Genomic DNA, 16,309 nt, shown 5'->3' with positions numbered 1-16,309 from the left:
GAGAACAGACGTAGAACAGTCCACAACTTGAGTAAGCTATTCCATTCAAGTCTCCCTAACATGTCAGGAGACACCGTTATCGAAACTCACCCCCCGGTGCTATTGAGGCGGAAGGATGACGCAGTGGGTAGCGAATGTAAAAACCTCACACCTCCAGGGTCAAACCCCATCCTAGTTGTCACATGGTGGGAATAATCAATTCTTGAGCCATCGATATCAGGTGTTTCGGCACCTATTAAGGTCGCTCTTAAAAAGCTCTCTCTTAAGAGATTATTCAGGAAACATACGTAGGAAAACAAATACTTTAAGATACAACCGGATTCCTCGTAAGATGCTAAGAGTCACCGTCATCGGGAAAACTTGGTGTCTGATTTGGTAAATTTTGCCGAGCGGAGGAGGGGTTCCCGTAATAACTATTACCAAGTTATAAACTGTGTCCGCACACATGTCTATCGGTCTGCCAGGAAAATATCCAGTACCTTAGATGGCCAGTCCTGCTTTGGTTTTAAATATTTACACAATAAGTTGGCTAATAAATCAGCAGCAATGCATAATGAAGTGGAATGAATAAAGTTACTAATAATAAACAAAACAAAACGGATCACGTCTGCGGGCCGAAACGGCAACAGTCTGTTATGCAAAAGCATTTCATCATTTTCTTAAAAAAGCAACAAAAAAGGGTTCCTGGTAAAATTGCTGGCAAGCACTAGGCAAGTTACAAATTCTCTTAATTCCTGGAGTGAATTTATATTCCTTTTCTAATGATTTTTAAACATGTCTGAACAGTCTGATTACTGGAAAGTGAAATGCGCTGAGTTATTCTGAGAATAAGAACAACTGGAAAGAAAAAGTTTGTGGGCTAACCAGTTCACTGTACTGTATATATTTCAAGTATGGGTGTTAAAACAGGTGGCATTCGTTAATAATGATTACCGTCATGGAAAACGGCACCCTTGATAAAGGTTTCTTTTCAAGAATGACCTTGTCATTCAAATATTTAATCCCTCAGAACCATCAGCCAAGAACAATAACAACGACGGAGATCTTGCCTCAGTTTTTCAACAGTTTTTCTGAATCACGCTGGTGAGTCATTCGAAAATACATGAAATACGTACTGTTCTTAGCAGACTGTTGTCCCACTAAACTTTTTCTTATTTAATATTTATTGTTTAAGAGTGTAAATCTGACTTATTTAAAATACATGGCAATCCCAGGAAACCCAATTGCAGGAGCGATTGCAGAATTTGACCTTTAGCCTCAGCCCCAGTATGAACCTGGGTGGGGGTTCCAACGCTTCATCTCGGGGACGGCCTGGGACGGGGACACATCTAGCAGGGACGGTAACCGCGTCTACCTTACCTGCTTCCCAGTCGGCCAGGCTCGTCGACAAGTGCATCTGCACTTTACATAAAAGACGGCAGACACACTCTTGCGGATTGGGAGGTGGACACTAGCTGATTTCACTCCCTGGGATCAGCACATAGGCTTACATAGCCATTTTCCGTACCCTCTCCATACAATCTCTTTTTCCCACAGTCCCCTCGCGCCGCGCCCACGCGTCACGTGGCCAGCAACGTCGTCGTGCTCGTTAGAACATGTACAAAAATACTAGACAGACCTCTAAATGGATTTAGAAAAATATATTTTTTCATGGGGGGGGGGGGCGAGATGTAGAGTGGTTGAAGCCCCCTTAAATAGAGTGTAAATCGCCTATGCCCAGTTTTACAAAAAATATCAGTGGCAAGATAATTTGTAGGCCTAAAATTACTTATGATACAAGAACTACTTAATGCAGAAGGAAAGGGCAGTGGGTGTTGTTCATGCAGTCAGCATAGGATCACGGAGTGTCTAGAGCCTCCAGGAGCAGGAGCTGATCAAGTGGCCGGGGATTAATATTAAATAGGGGGCCACCCTTGTTGCCACCCTAGAATAACGCTGTCCGATCGATCCGCTGACATTGTCACCACCACCCCCCTCGCCCCTGGTCGTAAGTATTTTCGTTAACACCCCGCTGATTAGCGGTTCACTGGCTACATCGTTTTTAATCCTTTCTCGTTTTTCTTTCGGCTATGCGGCCAAAAAAAAAAAATCCACCTCAATCAAAATTTTGTGCTATTTTTGATTTTATTTAACACCTCCAAACAAAAAGGAATCATGGTTCTCAGCAGATGTGGATCCTAGTTCCAAGTCTTTTTAACCGATGGGGTATAGTAGGTACACAAAAGGAGGGAAATAAAAAAGGATTCGAAAGAGTGCTTTATTTATGTTATGTTTGTGAAGTATTTCTATCACGTTTATGACAATTTATGATTTGTCTTTTGTTCTCATGAACGTTAAGTAAATACTTTAAAATATTTTGGTTTGGTTTTTATTACAGTGAAATGATTCTTTTTCTAAGTTTCTAATTATTTAACGATGTTTGTAGCCGGTGTTTTATATGAGGTGCATTCTGTAGCTTGAAAGATCGTACGAGATAAAACGCATTCCAGATATTCACATTTTGGTTTTATATGTCTCATTACAGTCGACAGTAGCCGGAAACCGCGACGTGCCTCATCAAAGGCTGATCGCCTTACATGCATTCTTCCTCCATTAAGTCTTCCTCAGACAGATCAATCACTGTAAAAGTTTCCAGGCTGACGGCTTATAACCAACAAGGGGAAAGACCGAAATAGGCGTTAAAGACATGGTACGTGTGAAAAGAAAGTAGCCGGTATTGTGCGCTGAAATGATACAGATAACATATACATGTGATGAATCTGAAGTTGATCACAGAACGCGAAGACTTCAAGACGCGTGTCAGGGAACAAGACTAGTGCAGAGCATGGTGAACTGGGGCAGTAAGACTCTCTGGGTCATGGCCGGGATGCTGTCCTTTGTGCTCATTACGTTCACGATAACGTTCTCAATACAGGTAAGTCACATTTAAGACCATTATAAAATGTTTCATCTATTCAAATAATGTTTGTCTCTGCATTAATTAATTTCCAGAGTTCAACAGATTTCGTTCGACGCGGCGTGCCGCGATCCTGTTTCTCATTCATAAAACAAATTGCCGTAAAGTATAATGCAAATTAATTGACGTTTAATACTGAGAATCGGCTAGAACAACACGACTAGGGCGATTATTAAAATAAGTTTATTGTATGATGCAGGTTCAATTTAAAATAAAAAGCAGGAAAATCCGATTAGACCGCCTAGTGTTTAATTGTTCATGTCCACCTTATAAATTGTTCCATTTAACACTGAATCCATTTTGTCTCTTTAGCCTAATTCCATTGTGTCAATGTACAGTATGACCGTACTTATCAGTTAATTACTCTATAAACAAAAATGAAATGTGAAATCCGTAAAACTTTTTTTTTTCCGGTGTGACACCTCAACTTTTTCACACGCGTTTTACTCATTTTAAAATAACCCTGCCGATGGCGACATTTAAATCCATCATAACCTTCTGAATTAGAAGATCTGCAGTTGCACATTAATAGTACTTTCTTATTGCATAGTTCAGTTGTGAGTTTCCATTTAATGTGTTAAACTGTTCCCTAGCGCTTCATATAAAGTATAGGCAATTTCGCCCATAGGTAAACTGCGTTGTAGAACCGGTTGTTACTGAATTTTTACATCTTTAATTTATATTATAATTTATGTTATAGTTGTAGTTTAATAATCAAAGTCAATCTGAGTGTCCTTGCCTTATCTATAGAATCGATGACACGGTTTGTCAATAGGTTCTTGCATTATCCAGACTGGGCTCGTAGCAAAGGCGACCCTATTAGACCATATTGGGGGCTTCAGTGATCTTAATTTTGCCTGAGTCTGCTGAAGGATTATTTTTCTAAAACCATTTAGCGATTTGTCCCGAATTTGTCTACACTTTTCATCCAAATTTTACAGATCCTCCTCCCGGCTCGGCAAATTTTATTGTGGGCTGAGCCCCCCTAAGGGTCAAATCCTAGAGTCGCCCCTGGCTATACGTTTTCTACATGAGCCAACTCTTAATTGCCCTGATAAAACGATTAGCGGGAAAGCAAGTGACCTCATCTCAGTTCTGGTTTTATATAGTCAAAATCCGCATGGCGCATATATACCCCGATTAAATCAGCACTGTCTGTTTCTTGCATCTGTAGTAAAATCATCTTTCAGTTTTCGAGCGCACCCAAAGGACGATTTACAGGTAACTCGTTTTAGAAATTATAATAAAATTATTCTTATAATAAAAGTATATTATTAGTTTCATGCTTTGTGTTATAATTCAACTATTACTACTTTACTATTATATTATATTATATCCAGAATTTACACTTACCCTTTCACTCACTGTAGAAAGCCTAGGTTTTTATTTCGTGCGCTGCTTCTGAATAAAACGGGGGATCAGTAAGTATCTGAATCCTCAGTTTTTGTTATATAACAAATAAGTAAAGTTTATTTATTAAGCGCCTTCCAAAGACAAATAAGTCACAAAGCGCTGTACAAAACTAAGATGCAGAGAAACATACAAAACCAAACAACAACGCGAAGATACACAAGTGAAAGTAGACAACAATACATGACAAAACACGATTTCACAATATCACATTTCCCCGAAAGCTTGAGGAAAAAGGGCAAGTGTTAAGACGCCCTTTAAGACTTTTAACTGAGTCTGCAAAACGCATAGACGGAGGAAGATCATTCCACAGCATTGGACTGCTCAAATCTAACACGTGTTCTAATTATTGTTGATGCATTTTCCATGACAGTGGTGAGCTTTTAAAATTAGGCCTAAGACTAAATTAAAGTTAAAAAAATGTTCGTCATCCATGCTCCAACAAATCCGTATTTGCTTAAGCTTACGTTTAAATGTGAAAATAATGAATTGCCAAAATAATAAACTTGTACAGTGATCCCCCGCTATATCGCGGTTCAGCTATCGCGCCCCGGCTATTTCGCGGATTTTTCCCCGACGCGTCACAGTTCTCTGTGTATCCAGTACCTTGCTTGCGGTCCGATTGTTTTCGTTTTGTTTTAAGCCCTACAATGGCTCCCAAGCTGCATCTTCTAGCCTTCTGATAGTAGTGAGCCTAAGGCCTGGATATGCTTCGGGAAGGAAAGCGTTACATTACATATTATTATTATTATTATTATTATTATTATTATTATTATTATTATTATTATTATTATTGTTGTTGTTGTTACTCATATCCTTAGCCTAACATCCACATATGATATGTGTTGTTTTAATAAGTTTACATGTGTTTAAAGCGCGTGGGAGGAGTACTTTAAGGCTTAAACTATAAAAAAAAAATTATGGTCTTTCTATATCGCGGATTTTCACCTATCGATTATGGGTCTGGAACGCATCTTCCGCGATAGAAGATAAATTTATGATAAATTTCCGTTATTTGATTCATAACTGACGTTGCAACTCTCTATCCATCCATTTTCTGAAACCGGTTATCCCGGTCAGGGTCGCGGGGGGTCCGAAGCCAGTCCCGCTTTCTACGGGCGCAAGGCATGGAACAATTCAGGATGGCCCGCCAATCCATCACAGGGCGCACGCAAACAGGCGCACCTAGGGGCAATTAGGTAACTCAGCCTCAGTATGTTTTGGGGGTGGGTGGGGAAACCAGAGTAACCGGAGGAAGCCCCACGACGACGCAGGGAGAACATCTACACACACAGAACCCTGGCGGAAACGCGAACGCAGGTCCCAGAGGTGTGAGGCGACAGTACTAACTACTCCACCACCCGTGCTGCAACTATTATTCATATTTGTTTTGACGCCAGGAAGGAAAATATTCGCAGATTATTTAAAATATTTATTATTCATGTAGTAATGGAATTCTGCGATATATTCTGCATGTAAAATAGACCTAAATTTTACATTAAGATTTTTTGACACTGCAAAATGTAATCGAATATGGTCACTATCGATTCTATTAAGCTCAGCGACAAAGAAAATCTGGCACGTGCAGGGGCCTCAGGGTGCCTAAACACTTAGCCACCCCCCCCCCCCCCCCCCCCCCCGTCACAGCACAGCCCTCCCAAAGAAGTTTAAATGCATAAGGGAAACAGTGAAACAAGCAAACCTGTCAAACCGAGATCTAGGTTGGGGTTTGACCCTGGAGGTGTGAGGTTCTTGCATTCGCTACCCACTGCGTCATCCTTCCGCCTCAATAGCACAGGGCTGATGAGTTCTCCGATAACGGTGTCTCCTAACGTGTTAGGGAGACTTAAATGGAATAGCTTACTCAAGTTGTGCACTATTCTCCGAACGATCCCTTAAGATGTTGCTTAAGAGACAGCTCCTCAAGTGCGACGGAACTAGGCGCCGGGACACCAGATTGGTTGACATCTATGTCTCGAGAATCGATTATTCCCCTCCATGTAGCAAGTGCTTGACTGTAGCACGAAAGAAAGTGGAGTTCTTTATAAATATAACACTGCAGGAATGCATCAAAATACTGCATTAATCAGAACCGGGGAGAATCCATTTTTTAAAATTTCTTCTGTAAAACGCCTGCGTGCACTAATAATTGTGTATGTCATTGATATTAGGACAAGAAATGGCACAATAGCAGAAAGAAAAATTGCGTTACTGTTTTTTTTTTTTGGGTGGGGAGGGTGGGTTGATTTAAGCCAACGGTGACTTTGGCGTATTAGAGAAGTGTGTGCATTCCAGAGGCGTTAGAAATAGAGGAAACACGTACATTCCAATATCGGCAGAACCCCTCTTCCTTCTCAATAAAAAATGCATAATAAAAAAACGCCTTAATTATCTTTTATTATGAATCCGCGCTTTTAAAATATAAATCGCACCCCATCCCCCTCACAAAAGTTGAATAATTACAGCACATTATGCTAACAGCATATTACTCATTTCAGCGGCGTGCGGTCCGAACAGTGGGGGCCGCTAGTGGTAAGAGCTGACAACGGCAATAAGAGACAGACAGCTACTGTATAAGAGCGGCTCAGACCAACTTCACGAGAAGGGGACACGGTTTGTCGATCGGGGTCACGTTTTATCACTGTCGCCCCACCCCCTCACGTCCCTGGTCATTAGGTCGCATTTGCTTTACATTCACATTAATTAATTTTCAAAATAGATTTACAGATAACAAAATAAGTAGACCAAAATGTCTTAATTAAATTAGTTGGCAACGTTGACATGTCTGCTGACAGCAGAAGAATCACTGGGCTGCCGGATGCCAGAAACGCTCCTGGCTAACAGGCATAATCTGCAGCGAATGATTTCCATGCAAACATTTAGGACTTACCAAGGAAATATTTCCAAATGTCCCATAGTTGTTAGTTCATCGTCTAATGCTGTATAAATCTTTCTGTAAAGTTATTTAGCCGTTTTAAGCCTAACGAAAAGCCCACTTCCCACTCACCTTTCCATTATTTTTCCAGCTAGGAAATCAATCAAACAACCACGCCAAGAGTCCTCCCGCGATCAAGGATATCAACGGTAGGCCTACGTTTAACTTTTCTTAAAAAAACTCTTAATAACAGGTACAATGCATTAAGCATGACTGGAATTTACTCGTGGCATATATTGACAAATGCAAGCCATTTCTTTTAGAAAATATGTCTTCTGACGAGGTTATATATCTAGTACCAGTAAACCGCAACTCTGAATATTTATATAGGAATTTTATTTAGTTATAATGAAGCGCCTTCAGCGTCCAACGCGCCTCGAGCTAAAGCTGACAGATGCAAATACGATGTGCAGCTTTGAAAGGACTTAGGTAAGGCACGTGCAAATATGTTGGCACTTTCCTTCACATATTATCAACAGATTAATCTATTAATTCCTCTAATCTGAAATCGGGCTGGTGAAAGTGAAACACGCGGAACCCTCCGACTTTTATTGTCAGTGCCAGGCAATTTTTATCTACGGTAACTGTATTAGATAATAAATAGTAAATAGGCTATATCTTCAAATAGTAAAGACATCTATTGTCACTATCTCAAACACATTTTAATACTGAAAGAGTATTAATTCTTACAAACTGAAACAGGTAAAGTGCCTTACTTCGTAAATGCGTGTATTTTCCTCTTTAAATACGCCGAAAGAAATCTGTTCATCTATCTTCAGGGTACAGACAGAGGAAAAAAGTCAGCATGACAACTATCACTGTTATTAATTTCAAACCATTTTTTCAAAGCAATATTTTCAAAGCAATGCCATGCTGCTTGCCACATGACTAATATAGGTATTTTTCTTCTGTTGCGACTTATTTTCCATAAATGTCACGCAATTCATAGATTCCAGGGAGCATAGAACAGCCTTATTTATTATTTGTGCCTGTACTTTACATGGGATCTTGCTGTTCATTGAAGATATATTAGAAATGTACACATACTCCGATATATAAATAACTTTTACATTTGGTAAGAACTTAGGTATTTCACAATGGTGAGGGTCATGTTGGGAAATCCTGTTGAGGTTTGTCTCTAGATGTTGTCATGTAAGAAATGAAGGAGACCCACTTAATCTTTGTCAATCGTTATAGCACTGTATTTGTTACATTGCAAAGTTGGACACAGTGCCCATTATAACCAGCAGAGCTTTCCCAGGCTGCCAGAGAAGGTTCAGAGAGAATGTGACACCAGCTATAAGCCAGTCATTGTGTTGGCTGACTGTTGTAGTACATTCATTTAGACAACGGACTTGTATTCAGTTTCTGGTGCCTTTATTTTGTTGTTTTCTTCCCTAGCTTACAATACTCATTAGTACATTTGTCTAAACAACTTCAGCTTCAAGTAAGTCTGTTCCAGGAAGCAGAGGACCAGCCTGGATGGGACAGCCGTCCACTGCAGGCCAGACACAACACACATAGTATAGAGATACCATTTCACCGCCTACATTTTTTTCAAGAGATGAAACTGAAATACCCACTGGAATTCCATACAGCTTCAAGAGAACATTCAACATTCACACACACAAACAGTGGTATGTACAGAGCCACTGTGTCACCACTCAGAGGGCCCATGTTTTCACTGGAAAGATGGGGGATTCGCTGAATGTGTCCTTTTCTGACTTAAATGAATCACTCAAAACTGTAAACATGGGGAAAGTTACCTGACTGTAACCCCCAGGCTCTGAGGGACGGCTCTTCTGAGGCAGCACTTTTCCAGACTTCAGTATGGTGCCCTAGAGAACGAGAGTGACACACAAAGCTCCCACAGCTCTGGCTACATGACACATTTCTTTTGTTTGTTTTCTCTCTTGTTACGTCCCCAGTTCTTTCTGTTTTTCGATTTTCGGTTTTTGTTGTGTAGGGGAGACCAAGGACAGATGTTGAACAGGGTCAGCTGTTTGAAGGGACACGGTGATCTCGCTGCGTTATTTTGATTACCTCAAACACCGCTGATGTTAAACGCACTAGTGCAACTTTACTTTGAAAGGAAAAGATGTTTTCTTTTGTGACATTTTTCCACATTTTATGAAAATGAAGTTGAAAAAAATTCAACATTTATCCCTGGCCTTCCCTGCTTCCTGTACATTCAGGGACAATGGTCACAGGACGATTTCACTGGATCAGTCTCAAGATTCAAGTCAGGAGGAAGCTGAAGGGGTGGAAATTGAAGGAGAATAGGAGTGGCGAGGGATGAATGTGGGGCGGGCCACATTCTCCTGGATTATGTAGCTATCTTGTGACTAAACTACACGTCATATTTTTGTATCAGCATTTCCCGGTATTGCAGAGGTTTGTCTGCGTTACTTTGTTCTCTGCGTCAATCTGGTGCTGTGGGTTTGACTTTCAGTTTGAGTTTGAAGTTCCAGGAAAGACAGAGTTCTATAAATAAACTAAAGGATGACTGACATGAAGCCCTTTGCAACGTAAACAAAACTGTAGCTGTTAAATAAATGATGCTGTTATACCGGTGTAAAGGTGTCCGTGGGTTCAAACTGCCTTTCCAGGCTCATCAGAGCACATTGGGTTCTACATAGTTAATTTTCGCAGTTTACTTTCTTTCCGATTTAATTGCCTGGCTTGGGGCGCTGTCTCAGCTCCCTCAGACCTGAGTATTGCAGCGTTACATAATTCGGATGACAAAAAAACAGAAGCGGCTGAAAATGGCACTCATTTTGTTTCATTCTGCTTTTTCTCTTGCAGAGACCTCATTAAGCAGCTTGTTTCAAACGTTGTCATCCAAAGCTTGCGTGTTCCTTGCTGGTAAGAGGAAACCCATTTGGAAATAGGACTTTCTGACTCTGCTAACCTTCTATGTTATTTTCTGTTTTGCTTTGTGGTATTTTACCTGCAATCAAACAAACATGAAAACAACATTTTATTTTAATGTTGCTGAACTGAAAAATGCCCTGGGTTTTTTTTTTTGTTCCCCCTAAGATTTTCCTCTGCAGTTTTTGGTCCTTCACATCTTTCCCTGGAAGCCTTGGAATTATCTGTAAATGTAAAGTAATCATAGGTCAACCATCACATGTTATGAAAGACTTTGTATGGGTTGAAACATACTACTGATGAACAACGGCACCATTAACTAGGGTTGGTGTCCGGCTCAGTGGTTTATGGTGCAGTGTCTGAGTGAAAAGTCAGTGGTTTAAATTCCGGGGTAGGTAAAGTTATTTCATTGTTAGCCCCTCGAAGAAGGCCTTTTGCCCTGGACACTTTGACCTTGCTTTCTGAAGAACAAATGTTGCTCTGGATAAAAGTGTCTACTAAATAGATAAAATGTCAATGATTTGATTCCAACTAGTTCCATGCTTTTATATTTGTGATTCGTTGCCCTGTTGTAGCACGTCCCAACGGGGAGAGTGGAAGTGGAGTGCTACAGTGGGAGAAGAGGCACCACTATATGAGAAACGTCTCCTTGAGTCAGAACGGCACGGACGTCATCGCCGAGACAGCCGGCTTCTACCTGCTGTTTGTGCAGGTGACCTACAAAATCAACTGCCACAGAGCCACAAACTGTCTTGACCTCATGCTGACTGTCAACCATTTTTACAAAGAGGGTGAACAGTGCTACTCTGCGGTCTACAAGACACACTGTGGGACTTGTGAGGGCTGTCACCAGAAAGGTCACCCGGAGAGGAGCGTAGACGTAGTCCTCAGTAAGCCTACCTTGCTCTGGATGCAGTCACAGGACAAACTGACAGTCACAGTCAGCGACAGAGAGTCTGTGGATTTTGAGTACCGCCCAACCCCGACATTCCTCATGCTCGTTAAGTACTCAGATTAGCCAATCCTGTGCCGGAAAAGGAGATGGGAATGAAATTTCTGTTTGAAGTTTCATTGTCATATTTTGCATCTCATCCAATGAAAACCAGTTTTTTTTGCAAGGAGAACATGAACAAACATTAACACACAACATACAGTAACAAACACCCCCCAGAATGCCTAACACCCCCTCACGCACCCATAGGGTACCAACAAACCGTCAGCATTCAACATAACAGGGATGGTCTTGGCAATTAATTGTAATTTCGACTGAGACAACTGCGGGGGGGGGGGGGGGGGGGCAGTCAGGCATTCTGGGGGGTGTTTGTTATGTTGTGTGCAGTGTGCCCCCCCCAATCTCCACCCATGAGGCTGTGGTGCCAGGTACCCAGGAAATTAAGCTTGTGAGTAATTAGATTAACAGCAAGAATAAAAAATTGGACACTAGCTAATAAAAAAGTCCCAACTTGCTCTCCTAGACAGACATGTAGGGGAAGACGAGCTTGGTGGCAAAGTCAGCCACCCATAGCAGTGCCCATGAAGCTGGGGGTTAAAGGCCTTGCTCAAGGGCCCACAGACGTGACAATTCTGCCGAGACTGGGTTCAAACTGGCGACCTTCCAGTCAGAGGCACAGAGGCTTAGTAGCAGAAATTCTTAAATTCAACCCCTGGATGTCCCACTCTTCCCTTCAGGTAGCCTGATTCAGTATTCCCACATCATCTAGAACTTCTGAGAAAACCTCAATTATGGATTTTTTCAGGAAGCTTAACTTGCAACCATTTAACCCCCGCACAAAAGCTGCCCCTGACACATGCATGTCAAACAGCTTAAACAGGAGTCCAGTCCATCTGTAGCACTGCTGGTGGACCTGTGGTTAGGGTTAGGGATAGGGTTAGGGTTAGGGTTAGGGATAGGCGTCCCAGCCCCCCTTCTGAAAACCCGCTGACATGCACATAGAATTCTGTCCTGTGTATCACACTGGTCTGGTCACTTCTGGCAGCATGAATCAGCTTTCAGCCAACATTCATAGGCTGTCATCTGAGAGTTTGTGCATTTCTGCTGCTGCCACTTCAAAATGAATTTGGTTGCCGTATCATTGGAAAGGCCCGGGTGTGTTTGAGCCACGAATGTAAGCAGAGTTCCATGACTGCCGGAGCACTGTGGTTGAGGAGCAGACACATTGCCGAGGTCAGCGTCACTGCTTGTTTTTCCACACAAGCTTGACGAAATTCATGGATATGGAATCACAATGAATGACGATAATTTAAAAATGAAAAGCTGACACTGAACAACCTTTGTTAAACAATTCAAAGCTTGATACCAGAGAAGTTCAGTTCAATTTAATTTATTTTAATTTAAGAGTTTATGGCAATATATTATTAGTTTATGGATGCTTTACAATTGTGCGTGATACAGAGAAAAGGTAAAAAGGCAAAGACAATGGAGGAGAGGAACCAAAAACTCTATATTAAGATGAAAAAATACCTCTGGGGGCCCAAGGATAACAAAGAAAATGATTTTGCTTTTATAAACGTAATGTGTAGAGACCATAGTCAATATCGAAGCTCATCAGGTCATACAGGTCTGCATTAGTCGCTGCACTCTCAGAAAAAAGGGTACCAATTTGTACCTTTGCTTGTCACTTGAGCTGTACTCTGAAGGATCTGCTAATTGTACCCGATAGCTGTAGGTAAATGTACCTACAGACCATGAGGCCACGTACAGCAACTACAGCAGCCATAAGTCTGACCTGTAGGGTGATATGAATCAGCACTGTACCTGCAGACAAACCTTAGCCCATTTCCTAACCTGTAGCACTTAATAATGGTGAAACGTTGCTGTGTATTTTTCATTTCTAATTTAAAAATGTTCCCCATTTTGCTTATTGGTTTTTATTGCTTGTTTGTGAAGAGTGTTTACATAAATACAATAAATACTGTCAACATTTAAAGTGTCCAACGCCTGCTTTTCAAGTGTGTCTGCTCTCAATTAGAAAGTGTTTTAATGGAAACAATAGCCAATTTAAGACTTTTATCGTCCTTATAGAAGGATTGCTGTATTTTTCTTTGTTTTAAACATTAGCTGATTAAACGTGTGGTAATTAGTTTAATAAAACATCCAATAATACATCAACAAAGTTTTCTGTTTCGACAAAGCAAAAACAGACAGTATAGCAAAAGTCATGGCATAGTTTGGAGTATTTATAAAATATTTTTGTTTCTATTTTCCCCACTGCTAAAAATTTAGGAAGAATAATTCCATTCAACTGATCTTTATAAAGCACAATTTAGGGCATAGCTGCCTCAGAGTGCTTCAGTCATACACAACACTTTGTAAGACAGGAAACTCCACAAGTTAACTGGAGAGAGGAGCAAGAATTCATTAGGTTGAACTAGTTAGTGGCAAAAACTCTGGACACACTAGGCATCCATCAGGCTCTGTGCTGCTGCATCTGGTAGCCTGTTCATTAAAATCAGCTGGCCCTCTTCAAGTAAAAGCAAATAAGATGAAAATAAATTAATGTTACTATCCACAACATTTTTTTTTCTTTATTATTCTGAACATAAATCTTGATCTTCAGCACCAGACAAAAGTTTGGATACTCTAAGCTGCCTAAAAAAGGAGAGCAATAGTGTTGTATCACATGACCTGGCCACCTGACCTAAACACAGCAGAAATGGTTTTGGAGGAGTTTGACAGAAAGGTGAAGGAAAAGTGGCCAATGAGAGCTCAGCATATGTGTGGCACCTCCTTCAGGACAACTAGAAAAGTATCCCAGGATGTCCCTCATGAAACTGACGTAGAGGAGACAGTAGGGTCAACCAGCCCCTGGAACAGTTGGGGCTAAGGGTCTTACTCAAGGGCCCAATGGTGGGATCACTCTGCCAATCCAGGGATTTCAACCTTCTGAGTCAACCTGCAGAGCTGCCGCACCCAAAAAATTAATTTTTTTCTTTAATAGTTTTTCGGTTGTAGCATATTTCCATATGTGTTATTTTTATAGTTTGATATCTTTATAATTATTCTTAAATGTAAAGAATAGTAAAAATAAACCTTTCTATGGGCAGGTGTGTCCAAATATTTGACTGGTATCGTAAGCGAAGCAACCAAATCCATTAAGGAGGAGAAACAGAGAGTACAATGTTACCTGGGCTGGAGAAAGTCCCACGATGCCACAGGAATGATGGGCATCTCTGAGGAATGAAGGTGAAGGTGAAATATGTGTCTCTGAATGCACGGGCGTAATTTCCAGGGGGGTTAGGGGGGTCATGACCCCCTCAATAATCAGATCCAGCCAATATAACCCCCCCAATAATCATGTTTCCCCTGTAATGGGTGGAGACCTCGACCCCCCCAATGTTCCAGCCAAAGTTACGCCCTTGTCTGAATGTCCTTCAGCATGATTTCACGCCTGATGTGTGTGACTCGGCATCGCAGCTTCTGTTCCAGGGATGAGTCACATGTTTGTGGGCCCTCAGTCCCCAACCCCATGTGTGTCTTATGGAGAGCAGTCTGGGACTATTTATGGTAATACACTTACTGTACACTTATTTAACAGAGCTTCTATCCAAAGCAACATGCAACTGAGACAACAGAGTCAGACAGTCCCTGGAGCAGTGCAGTGAGTCACACACTGACATCAACATGCTCCCTTTGCAGAAAAATTGGACAAGGTCTAGCATTCCTGGAATTTTTGGCCATAGCCTCGTGTTTTATTGCATTACCACCCTTATTTGGCAGCAGTAGTGGAAAGGAAAAGGAGCCTAAACAAGCCTAGTATTCATGATTCAAGTAATCTTTACTGTCAGCCAATCAATATACATGTACACATCTGAGAGGAAGCATTTGTGTATTTACTAACCAGTTTATTATGAAGTACTAACATTTACACATTGATGAGTCCATATGTTTCATACACCACACCACTGCACAGTGACTGGACAAGAAGAATGAATGAATGTTACATTTATATAGCACTTTTTCACAACACCCAAAGCACTTTACAGAGGCAATGGGGAGACACTTCAACTACCACCACTGTGCAGCACCCACTAGGATAACCCGACGGCAGCCATTCTGCACCAGTACGCTCACCACACAGCAGCTAAGGTGGTGAAGGGGCAGGAGAGAATTCACCAGTTAGATATAAGGAGCGATTAGGAGGCCAGATTTATTAGGGCCACGGTGGGCGAATTTAGCCAGGACATCAGGGTACCACACCTACTCTTTTGAAAGATGCCCTGGGATGTTTTATGATCTCAGAGATTCATGTTAGTATAAGGTTGCAGGTGTGTGTGTAGAAGAGGTCCTGTGATTGTAGTAATACCCCAAACCATTTATTTCATAACCATTTCACAGCTATTTTTAAACATCAGTGTTTCTTAAAGGGCTGTGGTTCTGTTTTTTATTGAACCACACCCGGTCTGGTGAGGATGGCTGAGAGTGTTACTGGGGTCTCTTTTAGAAATAATGAAACCTTAAAACTGTAAACGTGACACCTAGCCAGTGTAACAGAACCAGCGTAACAGGTTGCCAGTAAATGTAACAGGTATCCAGTGCAGTGGGGCCAGAAGAGAGGAGATATGATCCCTCTTCCCTGCCGCCTGTCAAAGGCCAAGCAGCGGCATTTCAACCAGGCAGGACGTGAGATCAGGAAGCCTGACAGGCCTGCATACGGTGGGAGGAGATGGTTACCCCTAACAACTGCACCTATTTGTTTAGCAAAAAACTGAAAAATCAAAGCTGATGCCAAGATTTTTAACATGAGAGTGTACATTTACAGAGAGGGACCCAAGGTGTATATATATACACACACACACACATATATAAAAACTGTCAGTCAAAATTGTCCTTAACATCATATTGTAAAGATGTGTGTCAATGTATAAAACACAAATGACAGTCATCTTATAAGTGTATTTATTTCAAAGCTGCCCTTATCTTCTATTTTCAAATCCACTATATTTGACAGGTCACAAGCTTTTGTTATCTAACCTATGGATACCCCTTTTATTTTATTATAAACTATTTAATACATTATCCTCCCCTCATTCAATAAACCCCTGCTCATCTTTTAACATACCAACATTTAATCCATAATTATAGTTTTATTTGGGGATGAAACATTTCTCATCTGGTG

At 41.2% G+C, this 16,309-nt stretch overlaps 1 protein-coding gene across 3 annotated transcripts; it reads left to right on the top strand.

Moving 5' to 3' along the window:
- Nucleotides 1-1,679: 1,679 nt before the first annotated feature.
- LOC111858655 (uncharacterized) lies at nucleotides 1,680-11,463 on the top strand. Of its 3 annotated transcripts, none has more exons than XM_072707187.1 (5): nucleotides 1,680-1,987; nucleotides 2,525-2,914; nucleotides 7,393-7,450; nucleotides 10,107-10,166; nucleotides 10,748-11,463. In XM_072707187.1, the coding sequence occupies exons 2-5, from the start codon at nucleotides 2,729-2,731 to the stop codon at nucleotides 11,188-11,190; spliced, it is 747 nt and encodes a 248-aa protein (XP_072563288.1). In that variant the 5' UTR covers nucleotides 1,680-1,987; nucleotides 2,525-2,728; the 3' UTR covers nucleotides 11,191-11,463. The 3 variants fall into 3 exon arrangements, with proteins under 3 accessions (XP_072563288.1, XP_072563290.1, XP_072563282.1); XM_072707189.1 differs by having other exon boundaries at nucleotides 1,680-2,689; nucleotides 2,766-2,914; XM_072707181.1 differs by having other exon boundaries at nucleotides 1,680-2,914.
- The last annotated feature ends 4,846 nt before the right edge of the window (nucleotides 11,464-16,309 follow it).

Source organism: Paramormyrops kingsleyae, chromosome 2 (assembly GCF_048594095.1).
Source record: "Paramormyrops kingsleyae isolate MSU_618 chromosome 2, PKINGS_0.4, whole genome shotgun sequence".
Lineage (NCBI taxonomy): Eukaryota > Metazoa > Chordata > Actinopteri > Osteoglossiformes > Mormyridae > Paramormyrops > Paramormyrops kingsleyae.
Note: the sequence above shows the minus strand (reverse complement) of the source record. Positions and strands in the feature narration are given on the sequence as shown.